Raw genomic sequence first — 27,968 nt, 5'->3', positions numbered from 1 at the left:
GTTGTCCTCAGTATAAGAATCTGGACAAATTACAGAAGCAGTGTTTGAGAAAAATGAATCCAATATGCCTCTTCCTCTGTTGACCCATATCTTTTTAAAAGATGGGGGTTGGAAGAGTTTATGATCTATACTGCTGCCAGTCAGCTCTAAATCTTATGTCTTCATAGTCAGTGAACACTTTTTGCATCCACTTTAGTTTACAGTCCATGTGTGATAAGTTCATAAACATTTTGGAAAAAAAAAAAGAAATAAAATGTGATGAGTTTGAGTAAAACTAAACTTAAAGTATTCCAACTGAAACTAGGGTGAAAACATAATAAAATGATCAATATGCAGACAAAACTCATTACCTAAATATTAAAGCAGTAATAGAAATTCACACTAATCTTCACCAGTTAATATCCACTTCATCTACTGACATTGACGTAACTGCCGATCATATATAACTCCTAGCTATACATACAGTGTGCTTAAAAGTAACTTATCAGTGTGGTAACACTTTTATCTTAGAATGTGATTTTTTAAGCACTTTAAAGATGTATGTCCAAGGTAACAATTCAAAGTACTAACAATTAAAAAAAACTGAAGTTATTCAGAGACAAAAAGCAGCAAGTTCCTATATTGGAAGCACAGAAACCTGTTTATTTTGTTGTTTTTGCTTGACAAATTACAAATTTAGACTACAAGTAACACTACACACTCACACCCACACACCCACACACACACACACACACACACACACACACACACACACACACACACACACACACAGCCTGCCTACACTTTATCACTGCAGCCCAACACTCCTGTTATATTTAGAAATAAACACCAGTCACTTTTGAGCTAAAGATTTAAACCTTCAATGTAGTGTAACTGAATGCGTTAATGTTATGCAAGATGTCATAAATGGCTGAAATCGCTGACTTAAGATTGTAGCTTCTGACCAGCAGAGGGAGCCCTTCAGTGTCTGAAAGAGGTTTGCAAGAGCAAAGTCTGTTTCTGTTACAAGAGTGCAGACAAGGGAAAATCAGGATGCTCTATCACTGGAGAAAGACACTGCTGAGCGTTTTAAGGGACTTGAACTTGAGCCATCACACTGCTCAGAGTACATTTAGGCTGGATCCAATGAGGACCAGTCATGCTTACTTTAGTTTTAGTCCCAAGGTTTTTTAAGTGGCTAAATATCAACCTACATGAGCCTTTTGCGGAAAAGACAGGAATATCACCACAAGTCATCTCGGCCATTACTTTTGTTATGTCCATCCCACATGCAAAGTGTCAGCTCATTAAAATGAGTGTGGATGGAGTGGGAGAAGCAGGGTGAATGCTGGGCGTGGGAGAGAAATCTTAAGTTATGCCAGTTATGGGGGCTGCAATCATCATGGAAGTACTGTTAGTTCTTTCTTTTGTCGTGGTGTTTTGGAGTCCACCTGATAGAAAAAAACACACTGAGGGGAAAATGTTTGCTTATTCAGATATATTTATTTTAATTTCTTTTACAAATAATAATGCAAAGATACAAAGACAGAAGCCTTCACACGAGAAAAATACATCAGGTACAGTTCAAACAGAAGCGCATTTCTTCTTCAATATAGCACACATTTACAGCCAACTTGGATTCTTTTGGTCCGATTTGACAGTCGAAAATAGAAAACACGCAGTTTGAAGAACAAGGTTTGAACCAGTAATTTTTTTAAAGGGTTAGCTCAAAAAAGTACCAACTTGCCAAGCTGTGCTGCAGATTGCTAGATTTTGCATATTCTATGAGCATAATGTTTCCTGTTGCTGAGAGCGTAATGACAGGAGCATAGTGCACCCCCTTCACGGCAGTAAAATGCACGTCTTTTTTTATACCACTGTACTTAAAAACAAAATACATTATATAACAATTTAGCTGCCATTGTACGAGGCTTGAACCAGCGGTAGGCTGTCCTCAAAATGCACATACAGGATTCAGTGATGTGAAAACCCACTGAGTGACCCCACAGGACCATGAGTCTGTCATCTTCCTCATTCTGTTTTCATTTTGAAAGTGTTCTTCCACAAAGTTAACAGATATCTATGTTTAAAGCCTGACTGTGCACTATTTGTATCTGCTATTTCTGATGGAGTTCTTCAGACAATATGCAAGAAGTTATATTCACTTTAAAAAAGTATTTGACAAGATAAAAAAAGGGGGAAAAGTCAACATTTTTCCTCTGATGTTTTCAAATTCAGCAGATATTTCTAAAGTTATCTTATCTATACCAATATTTGTCATGATTTTGATAATTATGATAAGTATAAAATGCATTGATCAGTTGATAGTTTCTATAATAAATCATCTCTATGTCCTTTTTTTCAAAGAAAAGGGAAAGGATGTGTTTCAACAGATGTAACATTATTATTCTCTCATTATGGCTGTACTGAACTTTGGCTCCTTTTAGTTGATTGGAAGTGGATTTAAAACTCAAATAAAATGCATAAAAAGCGCTCTTGAAAAGTGTAACTAACTTAATTCAGTAAAATTGCACATATAGAGGGGAATCTGCTGAAAATTAAACCCGTAAATTGAGTAAAAAGTGCCTTTAGGGTCATGAAATGCTTTAGGATGAGGTCCACAAACGATACTACATCCCTTTAAAAACTCAAGAAATAGAATATACATGTGTATATATGTATATATGTAGGCATGTGTTTGTGTGTGTGTGTGTGTATATATTTATATATATATATATAATGGCCATGATGGCAAAATTGTTATACAATTTGAAGTTGCATTTCTGATTCACTGTTACACTTAAATAGCAAAAAGACTTTTTGCTATTCTTCACTGCGAGTGGTTTAAATGTATTCTTACAGTATTCAACAAAGCTGAAACATTTTCTTTAAAGAGAGAAAAACTAACATTGCTCTGTTGTAAACTCTTGTTTCTGTAAACACTGGTATACATCACACCAATGGATACCTGAACGTTGATGCATTAAAAGGTGACAGTAACAGCCGACACATCAGTCAGAGCTATCTACATGAGCACAAAAAGTAAAGTGTAAAAGAAATACCCAAACGAAGAGCGGACCTACAAAGATGCCAGGCTCACGATAAAGTCTGAGGTCCAGCAGAGAAGATAAGAGCCACAATGACGTGTTGCAGCACAGGATTTCTCAGTGCATTTTCTCACTTTGACATCATAGCACATAAAGCACGAAAAAACATTGTTCCTACGGTACAGCGATTTACAAAGCTAGTCTAGATATACCATAACATAATCAAACTCTGTGGGTGGTGCACAGAAAGTATAAGCACATACCGTATATTGTAGTGTAAAAACAGAGTACCAAACAACAGCTTGTGCATGTGCATAAAAAGGCTGATTACCATAATTCTGATGCTTTAGGCTTCATTTAGCAGATATGTAGCCTACACATGATGCTGAAGTAAAAAAACAGACAAAAAAGGACAAATATCACCAAAAATTTAACACCAAGACAAACAAAGCTGTCTCAAACCCGACAAAGAAAAAGAACCAAATCTTTAAAAGGGAAAAAAAATCCAGATTCATGCAATCACAACATTTTTCAAACAAAAATGCAAAAAATGCACCAAAATTCAGAAAACATGATGCATCCAACACACTAAAGTAGTTTTAAGAACATGGGGGAAAGGGTTTTAGGAAAACTTAAATTCACCTTATTACATGAAAATTTTCAGAACAGTTTTGATTTACATTATGTGGAAACAATGGTGAACTGCAGTGCCACACATGAACCTTAAGGTTCATGTTGCAGCAAAGGATTAAACATTTGTGTGTTAATGAGAAATGAGAATATCCAGGCTCTGGGCATTTTCTCTGTAACTAAATGATAAAATTCAATATACACTTCTCAAAAATTTGCTGATCCAATCTGGCATGGTGTCATAGCCCTGCTAATTTTAAGTGTGCTTATCTGAGAAATCCTTCTAAACTGTAACAGTTAATTTATCTACTTTTATGAGACACCTTCAGCGTTCCACAAGGGTAAATTGTTTTACAAACTTTAGCTGTTGAGAGCTGCTCAGCTCTGGTCACCTCTGTCCTAAAAGTTTGTAATATGCTCCTGAATTTTGAAAAAATCTCTGCAACAGTAAACAGCTAACAAAATACTCACTGTTTCAGTAAAAAACAGCTCTTTTTAAATAGACTACATTTATATGAATTTTGAAAAATAACTTTAATTATACTTTTTCCATGTTTGTTTTCTACTTTTTATTTTTTACAAGAAGGCAAGTTTAAACAGAAAGGGCCACAAGAGGTCTAGTGCACACATCAGTCATATGAGAGTGAATTATTTCTCCCGTTAATCAGTGTTTTAAATAAATGCATAAAGTGCAACATGAGATATGGGTCACATTGAAGCTGTGGATGCTGACACCACAGAGGAGTGTTTTAAAGCCAACGTAAACCCCCTCCCAAAAATATAATCCAGAACCAAAGAGTCGGAGCGACATGTAACAAATCAATAAGACAAGATGAGCATAACAAGGTACGGGTTTCAGTGTCACTGTAGTGCCAGAAAAACAACAAAGTCATCAAATGAAAGTAAGAGAAACAACATGACAAGTCACCTTTGCAAGGAGGGAAACAAACAGGTGAGAGATGTTTGGTCCTACAGTACATAAAGGCTGGACATGAGTGCCGATGAGGACAACAGAATGGCATTCAACAGATGTGACCGAAATACATTCTCATTGCATCAACAATGCTGTTCTAGTAAAGAGGCAGTTTAATTGTCTGGAAAAATATATATATTTCAACTCCACTGAGGTCACATCTTTGGGAGAAATCCAGGAGAGTTTCTACTGTGTGCCGCACTCACTGAGCCACGATTTATCACATCATACTCGTCTGAAAGAAAACTAGAAGAACAAAAAAAACAACTCATGGCACATCACTATATGAACCTTGCACATAGGCTTACTTTATAAGGGTTATCTTTATGTGTTTCACGTGACAGTCCTAAATCAATCGCAGTAGTTTTGCATAGATAGCTTTACGCAAAATCTAATCACATTCTGTACATGAGAAATCGAACACAAAACAAACCTGTAAACATCTATTTCACAAAGAAAAAGAAATCTTTCTTAATCCATGTGGATTGGAGTGATGAGAAATGCCATGGTAGTGACGATGGATAAAGACCTGCACACCTCAAAAACACAACAGTAATGCAACCGTAAATGATGTGGGCCTGACCACCTGTAAAACACTAACTCCACATCTGAGATGTATTTTTTATCATTTAAATAAAAGTCATCTTTGCATGAAAACTCAAACGTTTAACTATTAAGGCAAAACAAGTATGCACAGTGTTTTGTGATTTCATGCATAACTGGAGACTGCTATAAACTGTGGTAATAATTAATGATCAGCATTTCTCTGAAACAACTTAGCTGGCAAAATAAATGAGTCATCTTTTTCTCAAGATGTAACTTAGTGGAAAATCAAACTATGCTCGACTTTGGATTCTTTAACAAACCAACCAACCAACTGAAAGTGCCACCAACCTGACCTTGATCTGACAGATGTTTCCTCCAGCTCATCACCCAGCTGTACTATATGAACAAGTGTGTTGAGTACTGTGTGATGATAAGGGATTACTCTGCAAACACTGAGGGTCCTGGATTCATGTTCAAGCTCCAAAAGAACAAAGCATAAAAATGAACCAAATGGATTAAAAAGGAGTGACAGATTTGCAAAAAGGGATTCATACCACAACTTGAAGGTCATCAGTCCTAAATCTTGGTTCTGGTGCTGAAGAGATGGGCGGCCGGCAGCAGTCTTCAATTTAAGATGCATTTCTACAATGATTTCTCCATAAAAAGCTCTTCTGGGGTGTGATTGGGTTTCACTGGAACGATGCTTTGCCCTGACAAGGTCTTAACTTATACACTCAAGCATACCTCTCCTCTTGGATTTATCCTCTGAAATGTGACACCTGTCCTTACTTCCCCACAGGGCAAAGGCGTTCAGACACCTGCGCACTGGCCAGTGGTGCTGTGTTGGCTAAAGCCGGTCAAGTCGAAACGCATCCTCTGTGGCAGAGTCAGCCAGGACCATGTCAGGGTCATTGAGCATGTGCAGGCCGTCAAGAGTCAGTGGGTCGATTTTCAGATCATCAAGTGGGAACTGGGAGTCAATATCGAAGCTGACATCTGTGGACAGTGAGCCCGTCAGGTCTTTGGGCAGGCTCGGGGGAGACTCTCCACTCACTGCACAAAGGAAACAACAACTTTACAGACCAAACAGTTGAAGAAATCATAAACGGGTTTGAATATATGTGAATTAGAGAAAGCTGACTGATCAAAATGAGCTATCACTGACAGCAAGAAGAGACAGTGAGCTGGCTTGTCAGGTTATAATTTGACAAAATAAAACTTGCTGTGAGAGGCTTGACATCTTGACATAATAATAGCGTATTTAGGTGAAGAGGCAGTCAGTAAAAGGCAGTGCAAACTTCCTGAAACTGACAGGAAAACAGTGGGGCTGAAAACTTGTGTCAGAAACACTTTTAATATATTCATCCAGAGAAATAATAAGAGTAAGGAGAGATTTGATCAACACTGAGTGTCTGTCACTGTCCATCGTAATCAAAGTCCCAGCTCATGTTGTAGATTATGGTTTTCCCTCTGTTAGCTTATTTGGACAGTACTAAAGGCCACTCCAAGGAACTTTCATTTTATGTTATTTTTAGCGCCCCCTGTAGACAAAGTTGTACTTCTGTGTATTAAATGGGCACGATCACCATGACATCACCCATCTGTTTGTGAAACAGATGTTGGAAGCAAATTGTTGACAGGGGCCATATTGGAACTGAGGCGGGCTTTGAGCCTTCACACTAACAGCTGAAGAGTAACCGCCTGTAAACCTCGCAAGGCGCCGCCCTGTTGGCTATGGCTGCCTGTTGCAGCAGCTCTCTCTTCTTTGTCCGTTTCTTGTAATTTTTTTCGTCTCTTTTTCGTAATCTTTGTATTTGGAGTGGATCATTACTTTGTATGGCTCATTGATTGGTCATGGACACCAAACTGATTTTGTCTTCAGTGATATTTTTACTACTTTTTCTCCTGTGTTTGTCTGGAGATCCTACATGTATCCATGGCTGCATTGTTTATATGTAAAATCAGCTATAGCAGCCTGTAGCATGTCAATGCTAACTGGTGTAAGGCCTGATGTCTTCCCACAAGGTGAGGAGAAGGAGGTGAGGACGACGTGCTGGTTCTCAGGTGTGAGCTAAGAAGTGACAACATGGACCTGTCCTTCCATCCATCGTTATTGGGAACGTAAGATCTATCTCCAATAAGATAGACGAGCTAGCTGTGCTAACCCATCAACAGAGGGAATACCAGAGGGCAGAGTAGCATCATGCTATTCACAGACATGGCTAACGGAGCTAACAAAATATTCAAGATAATTAAAGATAAATGCCTGAACTCATTGAGAAAATCTGACAATGGGGTGAGAACACCTTGTTTGTCAGTTGCTTGTTGAGTCTAATAAGGCATTTTCCTCTCAAAATAAAAATTGCTAAGATTTTGTTTTTGCATTTAGGATGTTTCATGTGTTGTATTTATCATTTGAAAACATTTTCCCCCTTGCAGACAGCTTCTGAATGCATACAGCTTATGAATATGTCACTCTTTTGCAGCCAACTCTGAAGTGTGACTTATGTCAGCACTTTCCAGTGACGCAGGGCTAGAAGATAACAATGCCTGATCAATAAACAACGAGGCCAATATGCTAAAAAAATCCAATCTAATTTGTTATAACAGCCAATTAATCCACAGCTTGTGTGGATAGAAACTCACTGTGTATGATCAAAAATCACGCTTCATTCTGGTGTCTCTCCTAAAAGGTTTTCAACAAGATCCTATCCTCAGCACCGTTCTCTTATAGCGACACACAAGCCTCACGTTAGTCATAACAGCACCTGTGAGGATGATGTTGGGGATGTTGCCATGGCTACTGTAGCCCAGCTGCTGAGAGTCCTGCAGGTTGCAATGGCCACCAGTTAAACCCATCATGAGCGCCTGGGAGTAGTTGAGGGTGGAGGTCTGGTTAAACAGGCTGTCAGAGCTGATGGGAGTTTCAATCATGTTGAACTGCTCCAGCTGGAAATGATGACAAAACAAAACATCACAACCATCAAAGCTGCATCTGGGATAAAACGGCAAAGAAGGTGGAGCGAGCTGAAGGCTGAACTAACAACACTGAAGATGTGTGACTGGATGTATACCTGCTGTGAAAGCGCACTGGCCTGAAGAGATGGGAGCTGCTGGTCATAGAAGTCTGCAAACACACTGCCCAGGATGGAGTTGTGCTGCAACAACAAAGAGTGAAAATTAGCAAAGCTGGACTCGAACCATCTTATGTTGACCACTAAATATCTATAAATGTTCATTAAACATGAAATATGGAGGATAAAAGAAGACAGAGCCAGAGCGGCTACAACACTGGAACAACAAAGAGCCTCATGAATTCAAAGACATCTCAAAATATTTTCCTTTTAAATAAATTTACAGTGAGTTTGATGTTTGTATACCTAGGTTATATTCCTATGTATGTAAGAAAGAACACTAACTAAAGATGCAGGAAAACCGAAAAGAAGCTAAAATTAATCAGGTCATAACAAACCAGATTTGAAGCCAAACACAAACACAAAACATGTGACAGTCTAGCTCAGCATTCATCACCTCATCCTGCGTCCTGCAATTGTTAAACCTGCCATTATTTACAAAGTTTGCTGGAATACATCAGGCACACTGTTTACCTCGGATCAGAGGAGTTTATGGATTTGGTGTCTGAGCTAGTTCTGCTGGCACCAGGGAGTTAGAAACTGCATTGAAATGATAAAAAGCCTGCAGAAAACACTCCTAATCAATAAAAAGAAAAACAAACAGGAAAAAAATTGGGTGTGTGATAATTATCTGAATACGGGCCTGTGTCCACTAAAGGTGTTTTTTTGTGCTGGTGGTGCCCACTACCTCTATTCTTGCAGAGACACTCAGGGCTGACCTGACGAAATCAGGCACACGAGATCCCCGCGAGAGAACGCATGGAGCTTTTATGCTTTTTAACTCCCTGCACAGCATCCGTTGGTGTCCATTCCCAAACTGCAGGGGGGCGGCGTATCACAAACATACATCTACCGGAGTACTAAATGAGAGTCAAAGAAGTTTGCCTTTGTTTACAACGTGACGGCTGTTTTCCAAACCGCCTACTACATACTACATGTGTAGGTGCTACATACAACCTACTGCTTTTGCTTGTAGTATGTAGTATGACTGTTCTGTTGGGTCTGTTTTGTAGTATACTACTCTGGTTTCCGGTTTCAGAAACAGAGCTACGATGCTACTACTGATGTTTTTTTTTTTTTTTCCCTTTATCATACATGTAAAAAACAATCTATGGACAGAACTAAGCCTTTTAGTTATTTTGTTAATAATATCACACAGAATCATAATACTTGATAATCTATCTTACACCAAAAGTTATATCGTTTACTGAAAATAAATCTGTTCCAGGAAGTGATGAGATTTACTCGTGTTTCTTCGCATCACTTCACGTCTATCTCAACGACTGTATAACGTTAGTGTTGTACTGTAATAATAGTGCCGACTCATTCCAGTAGATGGCAGTAATTCACCAAAATCTGCCACCTGCATTGATAAACAGTGTTAGCGCCGTACATTGTGGGAAATAGAATGTCAGGTAGTCTGGTCCATTGCATACAGAAAAATTTTCCTGGATCAGTAAGACATCCGAGGATTTTTAGTATATTGCAGATTTTGCAAGTTTTCGCATACTAACTTCTACATACTGAATTTCAGCCAAAATAGTAGGCACTACTAGTGTAGTAGGGGGTTTGGAAAACAGTGGACACATCTGTCCCAAAATTTTTTCCAGGTTATCGTAACCGATTCCTCTTCTCTGCCAAGAGTGGACGCAATTTCACGCCATAAATTATTTACCACTTGGTTATCATAGCGATCTCTGTGTGAAGAGTCATACAGATGCCTGTATTTCTGCATTTCGACCACTAAGAGATCCCATTCTTTTGCCATCTTGCCTGAGCACCTCTGTCCAGCAGGTTAGAAATTTTCTAGCTTGTACGGTGCGGAAATTTTCCGCGTGAAAGGGATAGTGCGAGGGGGCGTAGGTGCAAAAATTATGTAATTTGTCTGTACAAAGCCATACGAACCCCGCGGACGCGTCAAGCATAAATCCGCCTTCAAGCAGTGTTAGCTGTTGCAAGATTGGGACTGGGTTGTTTTGAAACTTGTGTTGTCTTTCACAAGTTCATTTTTCAAAAGAAAACATAAAAATGATAAGACGCTATTACTGGCAATTAAACGCATCAAAACTGTGGAAAAACGAAAATATCAGGAACCTGATCAATGGCACATATCAGAACAACTTAGTTCAACAGTCCACTGTTCAAAAGGTCAGCTGACTCTGAATACTCCCATCAAATGTCAAAGTGACTTTCTACAACATAAGCCTCCTCTTCTAGCTTCTAACCTCAGTGTTTTAATTACCACCAACCAAATAGGATGAAATTCACATGGAATAAAAGGAATCACTGTAAATCTAATCCCTTTTAATCTTTTTCCTCCCTCCACTGACTCATCCAGCGTGAGCTAATTCTCTTCAAGTTCTTCATTTTCATGTCCTCATTGAACCAGCAGCAGAAATTCTCCTATTTCATTGTGGCCTCGTAATGTATAAGTAATTGGATCATATTCTCAGCCCGTGCTCCCCCCTCCTTCAAAACCAAATTATCAGTGTGTGCTGCAGATGTCCCCACAGGGCAGAGCAGGATAATAGAGCACACAGCTTGTCAGCTGCGGTTTAGCCTGTGGATAACCTCGGGACTGAAAGTGAGCCAGCTTCAGCTCAGGAGAGAACCAGCAGGACAAACATAAAGAACCCAAACACACACACACACACACACACACACACACACACACACACACAAAAAAAAAACGCAGAGAGCATGTTTCATCATTGTCACCTGCCAAATTTCTTTTTCACTGCATCCCAAACACAACATCACACTTCGAGTTAAGCAAAGGCAAACACTGAAATAAACAGACACTTACATCTTTGGTTAGAAGGAGGCTTTACATAAATGCAGTACTGATTGTATATTCTGCATAATCCATAATTAAATGCATAATTTATGGTTTATTTAGGGAATTAAAGCAGTAACAGGTTAACAGAGCAGCTTACATACCAGGGTTTTGAATCTCAAAGGCTTTTAAAGAGTCTAACACCACTGAACCATGTTTACCTTGGGTGTGTTAAGTGTTTCTTAAAGCACCACCCTGTAAGCAAGGCTCAGCTTGTTGTGATGCAATCGTGAGTGTCATTATTCAAAAATGCCTTAAATCTCCATGCTGGTGGAAAAATCACAATAAACACAAAAATCTGATGAAAACAGACACATAGAGAGTGCAGAGTCTCATAAAGCGGGACTTTGGGGGGGAAACAGTGAAGATGCAACGCCAGAACTACAAAAGCAGCGAAGAGGGAAGGTCAGGGGGACAGCTACATAACAACACATCAAAGACACGGAGTGCTTCAACAGGTTGGTGGTCAGATCTGGGCAAAACAGGACCAAAACTACAGCCATGAGTTTTTAACTGTTTTTTTTTTAAACCAAGAAATAAAAAGCCTTTACGCAAAAGTCCTTGTTAAGAAACTCTCTTAAGTATCATAAACTTGATTTTCTTCCTGAAAAAAAAATAGTTTAAAGCTATGAATTTTCACTTCCTTTTTTAGGGTCATAGTTTTAAAACCATCACCAACTATGATTGTTAGGTTGGCAACTTACATAGAGGTAAAACTGTATATTCTGTTTTCTTTTCCTCCTTCCTAAAATCAATACGCCGACTTAAGTTTCCAAAATACCCAGCATTTCTGAGATAGCATTTGCATGAAAAATGATAATATAATGATCAATATGTTTGGCTGTATACCTCTAACTCTTAGATGTGACATGGTTACAATTAAGTATTTTGCATTCCAGTCAATGAAACAAACAGAATACTTCTAGAAAAACAAAATAAGCAGAAAAATGCTAAGCTAACAGCTACCGGAATAGACTAGTGTCTCCACAAACAAACAAATGTATTGTAAGCTGCTTACTGCAGACTTGTGTAATTACCAACAAGCTAAGCTAAGCTAGCATAAGCAGCTAATATCAGACTGGGTACAAACAGGCTAAGCTAATGATACCTGCAAACATTAAGCTGACATCTTTACTAACATGATAAACTAAGACTAATTTCTTACATCAGACTGGTGCAACTACAAACAAGCTAAGCTAAGCTAGCATGAGCAGCTAATATCAGACTGGGGTATAAACAAACAAGCTAAGCTAATGTTAGCTGCAAACATCAAACTGGCAACTTTACAAACACAATAAACTAAGACTAATTTCTTACATCAGACTGGTGCAACTACAAACAAGCTAAGCTAAGCTAGCAATAGCTGCTCATATCAGACTGGGGTATGTACAAAAAAGCTTAGCTAATTTTATCTGCTCACATCAAACTGACATCTTTACAAACATAATAAACTAAGACTAGCTTCTAATATCAGACTGGTATAACTATAAATAAGCTAAGTTGAGCTAATGTTAGCTGGCAACATCAGATTAGTGAATCCACAAACTGGCTAGCATAAGCTGCCAACAGACTGAGATATATGCTCACAAGGTAAGCTTATATTAGCTGCTTACATCAGGCTGGTGCACATGCAAACAATATAAGCTAGCTGGAGCTGCTATTATCAGACTGGGGTATGTACAAATAAGCTTGGCTAATGTAAACCGCAAACATCAAACCTGCGTCTCTACAAACATGCTAAAATTAGCCTCTTAAATCAGACTGGTGTAACTATAAACAAGCTAAGTTAAGCTAATGTTAGCTGGCAACATGATATTATTCCTGGAATCAGGTCATACTTCTTTTACACAGCACTCATTAGAGACAGCCAACAGTTATTGCTAGTGTAAAACTTTTTATATTCAATTTGGAAAAGTTTACTCTGAAAAGACTAAAACTGGAACTGTCTAGTATACATGCTAATGTCAGTTTTTAGTTTTTAGATATTTCTGATGGTGACTTCAATATCAGAATTTCACTTGAAATTCACTTCAAGTATTAACACAGTCAAAGTAACTGAGTCAGATGAATGACTAGCTGAGTTTAGCTAGCTATCTTGACAAAGTTTTTTTTTTATTTTTTTGCCCAGATCTGCTTACGTCAACACAATACAAGCAGCCGTGAGGGGGCAGCCACTGAGTCCTACTCGGCAACAATAACCACGGGACTACAATGCAGGGGACTGTGAAGTTTAAACAGAGCTTGCAGCTCGCTGATCCACACGCCCTTACTTGAGGCGAGCCTCCAGGTGAGAAGCCTTGATTGGAGACGGGGGAGGTTGGAGACTGATTGGCAGAGGATCCAATCCTACTGCGGTACTGTTGGAGGGAGGAGGGCTGATACAAGAGGATACGTTCAAGTTACACACAGTGGAGGAATGTCTTTACTGTTATCTGCTTGTTCTGGATATGGAGCTTTGTCAAATATATTTCTGGAGCTTGTCTTGCTGAAAGTTATCCATTTAAGCTGTGGCTGATGGCGGATTCAATAAAATATTGGTTCAGAGGCTGAAAAACAAATAAATTAATTACAGCTCTGCACAGTATGTGCCTCGCTTCATCAATGTATTAATTTAGAATGCTGAAGAAGATCTGGGAGAAACACAGAAAACAACAGGGGATTAATTAAGAGAGGAAATATGTTGCCAGCAATCAAAGCTAAGAGACTGAATGCTGCAAAACTGGAGGATCGCAGAGAGCCAATCTGCTCTCTTTTGTTCTCTTCACTCGTTTCTGCTCTTTGCCACTCACATATCCAACAAAATCAAAGGAAGAATATGTGCACAAGTTAAAACAAGTGTATTGGTTGATAAGTATAAAGGCACTGTCACTATGGATTACATAAAATGCTGAGTAACTCAGATTTAAAGGTGCAGCAATGGCATGGTTATTCTCATAGGAGTCAAAGCTCTCAGAAGTTCAAACCTCCATATTCACAATCTATTGACAGATAAGCTATCAAAATATTGGTAGCATGTGATACAGAAGAGATAGAGCAATTCAAGGTCTTTAGATAAACTATGATTTGAAAGGCTCTGTTTGGAGAAAAGGAAAGAAGACTGCATCATCCATAATGTCACTGTGGCAAACCAAATACGGGCAAAAAAAGAATGTAAACGTGCTGTACACTGGCAGTGAAGAGATAGTTCAGTCTAAGCTGTTTCACTTGACCTCACACTGCCGGTCTCCAACTGAGACCATGCAAATGTAGGCCACTTCACGTGTGCAGTTATCCAAACAAATTCCCACTGCAACAGAAGAAGAGTAGCCAGAGCCAAGATCTGAAGGCCAGGAGAGAGCTGCAAAAGCATTTAGAGCCCTTAACGTTTCGTTTACCCTTTTCAGAGCTTTCATCTCATGCATCAGCTCTTGTTTTCATTTAATCTCATTGTAACTTTAGATGCAAGCCTCTCAAGGATTGATTATCGTCAATCTTTAAGCACAGTTGCAGCCTTGATGGACAACACTAGAAGAGATTTTTGAGTTAAGAGAAGAAAACTTTTTCAGTATCAGTTGTTTGCCTTTATTTTCTGACCAAAAAACTCAAGGTGGAATTTAAATCTCTCTTGTGTTCTTTTGGTAAAGTTTAGCAGAAAATAAACAAATGGCTGTGTTGAAAGCATACACTTCACTAGAAATGCATCTGTAATGGACTTATTAAGGCTGGTGACGGCGCCAGTGACCCAACCTGGAATCTTATCATCAGTAAAGAAAGCTGTGGTGTGTCCTTTGCTCACCGCGTTCATGTCTATGGTCATGTTGGTTTGCGAGGACGTCTGGTTGTCTGACGTCGGGCAGGAGTTCACCGAGGACAGCTGGACCAGACCTGTCTGCTGGAAAGACATCAAGCACGGAGTCATGAATCAATACAGCAGTTCTTCCTCTCATCTCATCATATCAGAGCCTTACCGCTCAGAGCATGTCAGGATCTGCTTTGTCTGCAGATATTTCAAAAGAATTAGCAAAGAACAAATGTGAGCAGAGGGATTATTCTTTAAACCAGAGCATTTTGATTCATGATGTTTATTCAACAGTCATTCTTGCAATCCTGTCATGTGGTGTTTGCATATTTTAGTCCAGATAAAAACCAAGTATCAGTATTAACTTTTTTACTCTCTAATATTGATAATTATTTTACAAAGAGATAACAGCAGTTGGAATTATTAATCAAGAAAGTTTCCTTTCTCTGAGGGTGAACAAGTCAACAAATTAGTTTTAATGTTTCATTAATGAAGTGCTCTAACATCAAAGCAAATTTCCTTCACAGTGTGTGAGAACAGAGAAGAGTTTTACTGTGCAGGGGCAGAAATATGGTATTACATCTCAATCAGTATATTTCTTTCAATGATTTGATAATTATCTTTACATTTCCCTCCACTTTAAGGAAAACTGCATGCTGCCACAGAAGTGGGGTAAGACGAGGGGTGTCTGCTAGCGTTTAAAACAGGTAAATAACTTTTGCATCGGAGACAGTTGTCTGTGCCAGCCAAGCTAGCTGCTCCAGGATGATTTTTTTGTTAACACTCTGTAAAAACCGTCAGTCTCAGTGGAAAAATACAACTTTCCATCAAACAAACCCTTGCAGGTGTGAACACACAGCCCTAATTAGCAGAAATAAGCTGCAGTTTCATGTCAGGTGTTGATGTTTCCACATTGAGATGCTTTCGTATCATTTTCGAAAACACAAACATGCGCTGGCTGTCAACATTTGTCTCTGATTGTTGCAAAAAACATAAAATTGCTTTATTCTGAGCTGAAATGAAGCCTCTTCATTCAGCAAGAAGCAAATCTTGACTCAAACCTTCATTCTGCATCAAAGGGCACAGACAGGTTAGATTCTTGGATTTTTAGCCTTTTTTCTTTTTGCACAATTATCATTTTTCAAGAATTGCATGTGATTTATAGACTTATTGAACTGGCACTGAAACAGTCATTGCTTTTAATATTTCATTATGGTTTCATTAGTTTCATTGGTAGTAAACAGTTTGTTTAATATTTCAAATCTTGGCTCACTTGCTGATTCTGCTGCTGGGCCTGGGACGGCGGCTGCTGGCTGAAGAAGGCATACTGGGACAGTTGCTGCTCGAGGTTCATGGCGTTGATAGCCGCCTAAAAGAGTACAGAAACTCAAATAAGAATTACTCGCTCTGGATTTCTACACGCCACACGCGACCTCATGAAAAATGACAACTGTTACGATGCAGCTTAAAAAAACAACAACATTCAGTTACTCCTCACACATGTCTGATCATGTGGACGCAGCAGAGGTCAGGGCAGAAAGCAGAGCCGTACCTGAGACAGAGACAGAGGAGGAGATGTAGGGGAGAGCTGCAGGCTTTGAGGCTGGTGAGAGTCTCCTGCATTCAGGATGAGAGGGACCATGTTGTCCTGCCCGGGCTGCATTTCCATGGTTACTGTGGGCTGAGATGTGCTCACTCCTACCCAGAAAACACACAAACACAAAAAGACAACATAAGGAAAGAGCTTTTTAAAAGCACAAACAGAGTCATAGAGGAATTGGAACAATAGAGAGCTTACACGCTGAGATGAAAAGCATTAGTACCCTGCACGTGACTCAGTAAAAGTTAACATTTTGATGCTAAATGAGAACAGACCGCTGTCTGTAGAGTTACCTTGGGTGTTTGCCAGATTCTGTGTGCTGTTGGAGGCGCTGAACGAGGCGGCTGCAACATCATCTGAGTCGAGCGGGGTGGGTAGCGGGGGAGGAAACTGGATATTGGTCAGGTCAGGAAGAGAACCGCCGGTGTTGAGGACTGCTGGTTTTAGTGAGGCGGTCAACTGCTGGTCTGGAGACGGGAAGATGCTGCAAAAAGAAACAGACAGTGAAGAGGGATCAATAGAGAAGAACAAAGTGCCAAAGTACAATAATGTTTAATTAAGACTGGAAGGCTTTGATGTATTCATTTAACGTAAACATATTCAATCAAATGTGTGTAAATGTGAATTTTAATTAAAGCAAAAACATCAAATATGTTGTAAATCAGAAAGTAAAACAAGTCTACAGACCAGGTCTACTTAAAAATGCTATAAGGAGGATCTGTTTGAATTGCACTCCCTCGCCACCTTGTGGCCCGGAGTCTTCAACCACTGTCGTAAATTACTTTCAGTGAGGTGTGTGTTTGTTTTGGAATTAAATGGAGATCGGATCAAAACAAATTTTATCTGTTGAAGACAACTTTTTACTGGATACAACGCGCTGAGGTAAGGTATTTATCAGTACAGTTACGTAGCGACACGGTTTGAAAGGTGACATCAAGCAAACATAGTAGCCGGCTACATGTTAGCCTGGAGCTCTGACGGATCTGTAAGCTAACGTGACAACAAGTAAACACTGTCAGTTTTTGAGTAGTTTAGTAGCTGTTTATATTTAGCACAGCTGGCAGCCCGGTGCTGTAAGACATGTCTGTAATGTGTAACGTCAGTAAATCCTGGTTAGCTATGTCCTGCCAGTCACCTACCAATCAGAGCTAACGTAACCTCACTCTTTATTTTATTGATAGACTCTCAAGTTTGAACAGACCACTGCAGAATAACTGCTGACTGAGGGTTGGAGTGAACATTATCAATAGCAGTTTAGCTCCTGTGTTATAGAGCGATACAGCCCGAGCTAAAGGATAATTAGCCTTTAGCTTGGGCTGTATCACTCTCCCATTTATCTTTCTTCTGCTCTTCTGTTCTTTTTCTGTCTGACAGTTAGGCTCCTGTTCCCACCATCACTACAAAATTAATCACAGAAATCTTTTTTAGCAGAGAAAAACACAGATCTCTGTGTTTTATCTCGTCTCACAACTAAACTTCATCAGCTGGCGTGGTGTTGTCATAGAGACCTAGATGTGCCGTAGATCAATCTGGTCTTGTTTGACTCGAGCTGGAAGCTAAGAAGTAGCAGTATAAAATAATCTGTAACCACCAATATTGGTGGTGATAATCTCATTTTAAAGTGTGGATTAAGATCAGGCATATATCTAGAAGAGAGACTTTTTCAAGATCACTTTCAAACTCCTCACAGCCCCTTTAAGAAAATCTGTAAAATACTCACTTAATCCCAGGAACTTTGCAGGGCTTGGACCTTAACATGTTCTGTAGAAAAAAGAAAAAGAAACTTATGGAACCAGTTTGTAAAGACAACAAAGAAAGCATGAATGTTCATGTTAGAGCTGGACCTTTTTACACTCCCAACTCTGGTCCTGTCCATCTTCGTCAACCTCTCGTTTGATTGCTTCAGCCCCAGGTACTGTGAGCAGGAGAACTACAGAAGCACAACAGCAAAACAAAGTAAAGGTGATGACTGAAAAACTAAAATCAAGCTCATGAAAAAGGACAAGAAATGCAAGAGTAGAAGAGAAGCGAAAAAATAAACTGACACTAAAGTGCATACCTCCAAAATATCTCAGGGAGGTTTATAGAAATTCAACCAAAGCGCCTCTGAAATTAAAATAATCCGCGTCACACAGCTGTTAGCAGTCACATTTATCAGACGCTGGGATACACTCCTTCCTGCCAGCAGTCAGCTTCCTCCTCTGCCTTCAAAGCAACATTCAAAACCCTTTCATCGCTGACTGGAGGGCACTCGACTGAGCTGCCAAGAAAAAGCAGCAAAATGACAAAAAAAATAAAAAAATCCAAAAAAAAGGAAGAAAAAAGAAAAACAGCTTACGACAAAACAGGCCCAAACACCGCGACCATCTTCTGCACATAATAAGCACCTGAACACTCTGAGTCACTAAAAGCAGACCTAATTAACAGCTCAGATTATACAACATGATCTTATTTAAATACACTTCCACCCTTCTCCAAATCTACTGCTCTGAATAATTTATGCATATCAGGTTACGAAACATGTTCTTTCTATTTTGTCTGAATACCATTTAAAATAAATCCTTCATAAAGAAATTTCTAAGAATCAGACATACCTCGTTTTGGTTGGAGCTCCTGTGACCCTCCTGTGAAAGAGGCCTGCTGGGCGGGGATTAATGTGCTCTGGTGCAGCGCTGAGTCAGAATTTGTCCTGCAATTTTTTTAAATCACAAAAAAAAAAAAAACAATAAGTTGACAAAATACAACAAAACTGTATTTTTTGACTTCTGCAGTGAAAGCAGTTATGACAGATAATATTCATGCACAAAAAAGTGTTAAAGGTCCCATATTTCTCCTTTTCTGCAGTTTAATATGGATCATTGATGTCTTCATGAAATGGTAGTAACATCTTTTGGTCCAAAAAGCCAATAAATCAAGCACACCAGCATTGTTTCCAGGCTCTCATAGCCCCTCTGTTCAGAACGCTCTGATTTAGTGGGCGTGACCTTCATATGTAAATGAGCCACCGCTGATACCGCCCTGCTCTTCCACGTCACTGAGAGCAGCGCCACGAGCTCAGAGTGTACAATGTTTAGAAAACAGAGAAGCTCGTTTACCGTAACATTACAGGCTAAAACAACAGGCTAACTGCAGCTAAAGTTAGCATCCTGAAGCTAACACAGAGACAGGGGGGAGTGGAGTGTGAAGTGACTAGCACACACATGCACAGTTTTACTGAGTGTAGCTGGCACATTTCCTTGATAAATGAACTCTAGCCACTAAGTCTTGTCTTCTTCTGAGATGGGAAGCTTGTGCATGGAACTATGTGGCTGTTAACAGCCAAATTCAGAGCAGTGATGGCTCTTCAACTTTGGGGAGGGAAGTGGGCGGAGAGGGGGTTTGGGGGTATCTGCTCCGGTGGACCAATCAGGACAGACTTGCTCCTGATTGGTCAAAAAAGGGACTCGCTGACGTTAGCAAATCCCCAAAATCCAAACGGCTCGTTTTAGGTCAGGATTTTACATTCACAAGCACTACTAAGTACAGGTTTGGTCATTAAATATCACATTTTGTGGGCTGGGAGGAAAGCCAAAAACCCACAAATTTCACTAAAAGACGGAATAAAGTGATTTTTGCATAATATGGGACCTTTAAACTGAAGTTTATGGTATCTGCATCAGAAAACAAAACACAGAGAAGCACATGGTGAAATTTATCCTACATTATGCCCTGTAACAAAAGTACAAATTTGTTTGACTGTAATGTTTTAACTCAAGGCACTGACTGGGATTATGCAATACATTTTTAATCAGTTTCAAAGTCTCATGTTTGTTTCCTGATCTGTCTTGATCTCACCCTTTGTCTCCATAAACAGGAAGTCAAGCACTTCATGTTGAGCAAAGTGAGACGAACTCGTCAGAATAATTACTGGAAGCTGTGTGAGCACTATATCATAACAAACAGAGCGCAGATTGAGATAAACAGTCATGCAGAGCCGGACCTCCTCAGAGGCTGTAACACGTCTTACCTCCTCCAGCTGGTATCAGGTGGGGGTGACAGATAAACAGCGCCATATGGACAGCTGTCAATGTGAGACAGCAGGTTAAGAAAATACAGCTGGAGGGAGAAAGGCTTGGCAGGTTTGATATATTTGTTGCTGCGAATTCTTTAAAAACACGGAGGTTTGATAAACAGCTATGTAGGAGGTAATGCGAATAAATCAGCATGTGATAAAAGTGAAATATCCACGAAATATATTTGAGTGCACTATAGAGATCCTGTAAAACATTCTGTGCTCAAAAATGAGGAATAAAACTTCAAAATCTGACCTCAGCTACTAAAATACCAGAAACCCATCACCTTAAGTTGCGATGGTAATTCCAGGAAAGCTTTGATAGACCTTTAACAAAGCTGTATCAGCTTCAGACTTCAGGCAGGAACCAGCACCAAATGATAGATGAAAAATGGCTAAGTTTAAAGCAACGTAATAAACTCGTGGTTTGAAAGGATATCTGGCGTCCATGTTTGTCAAAAGACAGAGGCTTTCTGTGGGGTGATGTGATTCGATTTCGGTCTCGGTAGACTCTGTCCACCAGTCCGTGGTGTCGTGTCGACCTGTTTGTGTCCATCCCTGACATCTGCAAACAGAGAAGTCATAATCAAATCAAACAGGGAGCACTGATGGGGAAGGGTTTGTAGATAGTTCTTGGGGTCATCGTTTTCTTAACTTCGAGGTCATAACTCCAAAGGGTGAGGAGTCAGAGAGTCTGTCCAGTACAGAGGTTACAAAAAATAAACATGGACTCTGGCATTAAATCAGGTGCAAGTGGAGCAAGATGAACAATTATGGACCTCATAGCAGATGGTTTGAAAGCCCCCTCTGTCATTTAAAGAGCAACCAAAAGCTTCCCTGTTGAAACATGATTTCCAAAGTGTTTTTTTTTTCTATTAATATTTGTATGAACCAACATTTTATCTCTAGTTTATCTGTAAAGTGATCCTTGGCAGGGTTGAACAAATGAACAAGCTCCCATTCAAACTCTGTCTCTTCTTCCCCTTCTTGGTTGTGCTGGGTCTGCGACGTCCAGATCTGGAAAATGATCATATAGCTTGGGCGAGTTTTTGGTTTTGACCATCAAGGATCCACATGTTTGGGTGCCAGGTGGCCTAACACTTTATGGCCAAGACCCGGAGGCTAAGTGCTCGACACAGCCGACTGCTTTGACTTCAGACCTCTGCACGTCTTCTCCACTCTCCTCATTTCTTGCCTCTCTTCTACTGTACTTTCTAATAAAGGCAAATGAGAACTTTAATAATGGTCTAGGAGTCCAGCTGCTTGTTCGACAAAACAATCGATTTGTAAACATAACTTTGGGCTCTAAGATTTTTAATGAGCATTTGTTTTTACAACTGCTCCACATTTTAGAAACGAAACCATTAATCAATACATCTCAGAATTGATCTGCAGATTAATTTATGAGTTCCTATTTCTTTTGCATTTAAAAAAAACAGAGGTTTTGTAAAGTTAATGATGCCCCTGGACTACACTGCATGATTCTATTTTACATTAAGTCTATATCTTGGTGTTGAAATTCAAAACCTTCTGGTGCCTGGAGCAAAATAATTCATGAATTTATTTTGGTGTAAAGAGGGAAAAGAAACTGCTTTGCTGTCTTTGATGTAAGGAGCAACACAGTCGAATCATTTTAACGACACACATCCTTAAAATTGAACGCACCATTTTCCTCTCTTCTGCTCTTCTTCTTTCTACATTTCAAGTCTTCATTGTTGAATATTTCTCTTCATTCTCATGGTTTTTTGGTTAACTTTTTGAATTTTATTGTTAAAGAAAATATTTGACGGACACTTTAATGCATTTAAAACAACAGCTTAATGTAATTAAATGCTAAAAGAGCTTCTGTCTAACCTAAGGTTTTGTTTTTACTCTTGCAGCACCCATTTCTGTTCAAACTGATCCAGCCATAGGCTGTATAACTAGTGGACATAGTCTTTCCAACATCACCCATCCGCTTCTGAAAGAGACTTTTGAATCAAATCAGCTATAGCGGCAATATTGGGATCTAGAGTACAGCTTATAGGGCGCCCGTCAGTCACATGAGCTGAGTTGCGCCTCTGATTGGGCGAGCTTGCGATCTTATTATCCTCTGAACCGCTGAGTTACAAAAAAAATGACAAAGTGTGTGCCGATAGTGAAATTTGCAACTCTGAACCACTTCTGAACCAGGCTGTAAATAGGTTAATTTCTGCTTTGAAAACAGCTTTTTTTTGGCTTGGTGTGTATGTGACTTCTGTTACTTCCAGAGCCAGCCTCAAGTGGACACTTGAGAAACAGGAGATTTAGCTCTTCCACATTTTCTCTTTTCTTAGCACTTCATGACTGTGACTTCCTGGTCATGGACCAATTAGAATCAAGAAGGACCTGGACTTCTGATATCAACTTTTGTCAACAGCAGACGCAAAGGTCAGTACACTACATTTTTAGCAAACTGTTAAAGACTAGAGTTGTGACTAATGTTATGGCCTGGTCCCAACCCATAGTTTTCAGGTTGTCATTTTAAATTTGACTGGGTTAAAATAAATATGAAGCATACAGAGCTAGGGGTGGGGGAAAAAATTGATGTACGAATTATCACGATTTTTTTGTCTGACAATGTCAAAATTGGGATTCTATGTCAAAAAATTAGGGCTGGGCAATGATTAAAACTTTCAATTGTAATTAATCGTATGATTTCCCTGATTAATCATAATTAATTGCATTGTAAATTCAAAATCTAATAATGAATTCAAAAGCAGTGTATAGTGCACTTTTATTGGAATGTTCTGCCATATGAACGCAAGTGCCATAACATCTGTCATGCAAACACTAAATCAGTACTTGTTATACAGTAATAGTTAAATTACATATTTAGTGCAAATCAAATTTACAAAATGTAAATACAAAATTAAAGCTTATTGCCACTGTCAGGGTGTTAAAGTGATACTCTGGGATGGAACAAGTTGGGTCCTATAACAAGGTTTAGAGCAGAAATTACCCCTACAGCAGTGTTTTTGTGCAGCAGAAGCCCAGGGCGCACACACCAAACACCCCCTCCCTGCTCCTCTGCCGGTTTCCTCTGCACTCAGACGGGGCCATTTTTTACTTGACCAAAAACACAAATAAATGGACTCCCACCGAAAAAATCTGACATCGGTCTGCATTTACGCTTTATTTAGAGAATTTTCAGCGCATTACTTTCACACAAAAACACAGCTAAATAAGGCTCTAGTTCTCTGATGGGTTGACGAGAAAATAACGCGTTAACTTGCCCAGCACTACAAAAAATATATATATTTTTTTTCAAATTCTTAATTTCAGTCTTTGTTTGTCAACTGTGGGTAAAAAGGTTACCACTTTTCTCCAGTGTAGGGTGAAATGTTTCTCTCTGACTTACATGATGTGCATTTTATGGGAAACTATGGCTTCTGATAGGCCATGTCCACATGTAGCCGGGTATTTTCAAAAATAAGTGTCTCCTCCTCGTATTTTTTTAAAAATACTTTCGCCCACATGCAGTGGAAAAATCTGCCACTAAGTGCAGCTCAAGGCATGTCGAAACCATAATAGGCAGTGTGTTTCCAGAACTAAAACCAGTGCCAGCCAATCAGAATGAGCCCCTGTCGTTCAGTTGTGACGCTTAATAATCAAAAACTCAGTTTACCGGCGTCCACACGAAACCATGAAACCGCAGTTTTGAGAAAACATTGTTTATAGTGACGCAAAGCTGTGGTTTTGTGTGGATGACAGGTGTAAACATATATAAGTATATGCGGTTGCCCAGATACCCAGCTACATGTGGACATTATCATCATCATTTAACTTTTTCACATAGTCTGGTGTTAAAAAAGCTAACTAGAAATTGTAAATATCGAAGAATTGCAATGTAAATCAAGTCGGCACCCCAAAAATCGTGATTGAACCAAACTGTGAGAGCAGCATATCGTCCCAGCCCTATACAGAGCATTTAAAACAGACCTAATGGTGCTCTGAAATAAGGAATCCTGAGTTCTGCCAGAACAAAACACACAAAAACCCCTGACTTTTCACGATGTCTATACTGGTGTTTATTATAAATGTGTTGAATAAAGTTCAGCTTTCTGGTTGACTTCTCTTTATCCAGCCTCTGCACACATTATCCAAGTTGGCTTTGACACAGCACTGTGATACTCACACAGAGGTCTACATGGAAGAGTGTAGTCACCCACTGAATAGTAAAACACACAACTAATGCAGACTGTGGGTTTATGTACTTCATCTGTTTATGATAAACAGCGTGCTATCGTTGCTTACATAAACAGTAAATATCTCACTTCCTGTGTAGCAGAGTATTAATCCCAGGGGAGGAATTTTACTGTGCATTTTTGTAGAGCTGCTACAGGTTGAAGCAATATTTCAGGATATGACTTGACCTCAGAGATGGATACAGTTTTATAAGAACCAGCTGTAAAACTAATCTTGCTATAAATTGAAGTAAAATCACAGGGTATGTTTTGTTATTTAAAGATATGTTTTTCCATCGCCAGTTAAAGAAAGTAGAGCAGTGCAGAAATGCCTCACCTGAAAAGGCATATCAATACTGCTGCTTCCAATCTGATTGACGTTTGGCAAAGATCCTCCATAGTACTGCCCACGGTTCTGTCCCAGCTGCAGATACTGAGTCTTCTGCAACTGCAACTGCAAGACAAATAAAGAGTCAGAAAACAGGCTGTCTGTACAGCAGCTTCTCAAATAGAGCAAATTCATGCTCTGCAATTTGAACATGAGACAACAAGTAGGCCATAAATATAACAGAACATCATAAATAAATAACAACAGCTTAGGGTAATCTACTGCTGCTACATAACAGGATATTCATACACATTTACAGCTTAACACCCAGTGAGTGTGTATCCTACAATATACACAGCTTCAATTTGAGCATCACATCCTTTTATTTTAACCCAGAGTCTGAGGTGCTAAAATTAGGAAAGACATGAGACTGATTTTAACACCAAAAGGAAAAAGACACCACAATTACCAAACTGGCGTTAATACTAAACATCATCTGTCAAGGTTTAACACAAGCTGTTGTATTTGACTCCATCTTCACAGCAGCGCAAGGAGAATTTAATATGAAAATGAGAGGAGACAGAGGGAAACTTAGGGTGGAAGCAGTGTCTCTCTAATCACACTGGTTTTATTCCAGAAAAGCAAACTCCCTAAAGCCTCCCGACAGTGTTTATTTCAGAACGACCTCCAGTTCCATTTCCCATTAGAGAGCCCATAACCGGTCAATTAAATTTTCTAATGCAAGCCCACTGCTCACTGATGGCAGAGCAGAAAATCGAATCAGAACAATTACTCTGCCTGTGTCACTGCAGTATTTTGATAAGCTCCTGATCCCAGTTTATTTTGTTCACTTACGTATGCCATATACCCACTATGCTGTAACATCTTCAATCAAAACCTATCTTTGTATTATAAACATGAGAGAGGCTACAGAGGAGAGAAAGAGGACACAGGAGGAAAGGACAAAACTCTTAACCTGAGGCCTGTTTTCCTCTGAACTAACTACAGCAAAGACAAGAGCACGCTAAAGATGTGAAGGCCACAAGTCTCAAGCCTTTGACCAACCTGCCTCATCTCGTAAAGCACACAGTCATAACAACATGGAACAATTTATTAAGAAGATATTTAAAAAAGCATATTGAACTTTTTTTTATAGTACACTGAAACAAATTTAAAAAAGGTCTGGATCGGCTTAGTATGACATTATGACAGGGGTCTGCAACCTGCGGCTCTGGAGCCTCATGCGGTTCTTTGACTCCTTTTTAAAGCTCCTTGTAGCTTTAAAAATATTATTAAAACAAATGGTGTTTTAAATTTTTCTTACAGAGGGTATTTATGATACACCTCTTGAAATAAAGCTTTTAATTTTTTGAATTTTTTGGATTTTTTTTTTATTTCAATTTTCTGACATTTTTTCAAATTAAGAAAAAAAATCCATATTTTTAAGATTAAGCAAATTTTTGAATTCTTTATATAAATCCCCATTTTTGCAATTTTTAGAAAAATTTTCAATATTTGGAAGTTAAGCAAAATTTCAGAATTGCATTATTTAGTTTTTTTTTTTTTTTTGCAAAATTATAACATTCCAGCAAATGTTTTGAAATATTTCAATTTTGCCCATTTTTTAAAATTCCTTTTTTATTTAACACATTTTTGAATTTTGTTTTAAAATTATTTTCAACTTATTGAAACTTCTCAAATTTGCACATTTCTTAAAAATAAAAAAAACAAAGAAATCACAAAACACACAAAAACTTCTCATTTAGATAATTATTCACCAGATTATACACTTTTTTGTCTCAATGTGAAGATAAAGTAGATTTTGTGGCTCCCGAATGAATTTCATCCAGGTGAGCTGAGGCAAAACGGCTCTTTGAAAAGTAAAGGTTACAGGCTGCATTATGACATGAAGGATACACTGTGCCATTTTTTTCCCTACATTCCCTCCTCATAGATGGTGATGATCAACTTTAGCAGGAGGTGATGTTGTGTATTTATAATCTTCCCATCATTCTTTCTCTCAGCAGCTATCACTACATACCAGGCCCTGCCTCCATAGGATTTATTTTGGAGGCCAATGTTCTATGTGGCTTAAATTCGGCGTAATCTGCTGGCTTTCATCTTTGGTGTAAATGTCATTTATGCAGCAGAGCACACAGGCCTTAAGACCTGTCAGGCAAGTTTACAGAGCCACGGTGCAAACACACCTAAACATGGATCAATAAAAGATAAACCACGTTCACTATCATTTATTCACCAATTCGTGGTAAAAACGCCTTATGTACGGTATCTGTAACAGTGTGTAACATCGTTTTGTGTTACCGCCTCTTCTCTGAGCGCACGAGACGAGCTGAAAATGATCCCTGCAGTTGAACGCGCGCTGTCAAATACGCACGCACGCCCCTTTGCTTTTCACTTGCGTGGGACAAATATTGAAATAACTTTTTTCGGACGGCTGTCCTTGTCGTTATTAACCACACTACAGCACCGTTACCCTCTCACAGCTTTGTTTTTTAACAGTCGTGGGGGGAAACGACTCCAGCTGGCAAGAAGCGTCGTTTGTTATTGTTTACCTTCTCTGCCCTGGCTGCGTGCAGCTGCCGCGCGCTACAAATGCATATTTGACAGCTCGCTGAAAACAAACGAAGAGGAGGTTGGTGTTAAAAAACAGGAAAACGGTTTCGTTACCCTCGCTGCCCGAGTGATGCTGAGGTCTTTCATCACTTCTTCAAATGCAGCTGTCTCCTCAGCCTGCTTCTGGTTATGTAAAGCGATTTTCTCGCTGAATTTCCGCGGATTGTTCGAAGTCGCCATGTTTCGCTCTTCTGCTCCGTTTTCCCTCAACTGCCAGCGTCAGGCGA

The 27,968-nt window shown here is 39.2% G+C and overlaps 1 protein-coding gene across 4 annotated transcripts; it reads right to left on the bottom strand.

The window, feature by feature from the left end:
* Nucleotides 1-1,462: 1,462 nt before the first annotated feature.
* Nucleotides 1,463-27,968, bottom strand: crtc1a (CREB regulated transcription coactivator 1a). Of its 4 annotated transcripts, none has more exons than XM_074688052.1 (15): nt 27,796-27,968; nt 25,117-25,233; nt 21,014-21,139; nt 20,530-20,591; nt 19,118-19,212; nt 18,368-18,453; nt 18,244-18,284; nt 16,817-17,007; nt 16,476-16,621; nt 16,197-16,292; nt 14,921-15,016; nt 13,416-13,520; nt 8,250-8,333; nt 7,944-8,124; nt 1,463-6,228 (listed from the first exon to the last, which is right to left on the bottom strand). In XM_074688052.1, the coding sequence occupies exons 1-15, from the start codon at nt 27,919-27,921 to the stop codon at nt 6,023-6,025; spliced, it is 1,758 nt and encodes a 585-aa protein (XP_074544153.1). In that variant the 5' UTR covers nt 27,922-27,968; the 3' UTR covers nt 1,463-6,022. The 4 variants fall into 4 exon arrangements, with proteins under 4 accessions (XP_074544153.1, XP_074544154.1, XP_074544155.1 ...); XM_074688053.1 differs by having other exon boundaries at nt 14,921-15,013; XM_074688054.1 differs by lacking the exon at nt 13,416-13,520.

Source organism: Halichoeres trimaculatus, unplaced genomic scaffold (genome assembly GCF_033239565.1).
Source record: "Halichoeres trimaculatus isolate MK-OKI-2021-1 unplaced genomic scaffold, fHalTri1.1 fHalTri1_scaffold_15, whole genome shotgun sequence".
NCBI lineage: Eukaryota > Metazoa > Chordata > Actinopteri > Labriformes > Labridae > Halichoeres > Halichoeres trimaculatus.
Note: the sequence above shows the minus strand (reverse complement) of the source record. Positions and strands in the feature narration are given on the sequence as shown.

Excerpts from the sequence above, each read along its gene's own strand:
- crtc1a (XM_074688052.1), bottom strand. The coding sequence starts at position 27,921 with ATGGCGACTTCGAACAATCCGCGGAAATTCAGCGAGAAAATCGCTTTA. Across the intron at positions 19,213-20,529 it reads CCTGATACCAGCTGGAGGAG|GACAAATTCTGACTCAGCGC; the intron begins GTAAGACGTGTT and ends AAAAAATTGCAG. Across the intron at positions 18,285-18,367 it reads AGAGTTGGGAGTGTAAAAAG|AACATGTTAAGGTCCAAGCC; the intron begins GTCCAGCTCTAA and ends TTTTTTCTACAG.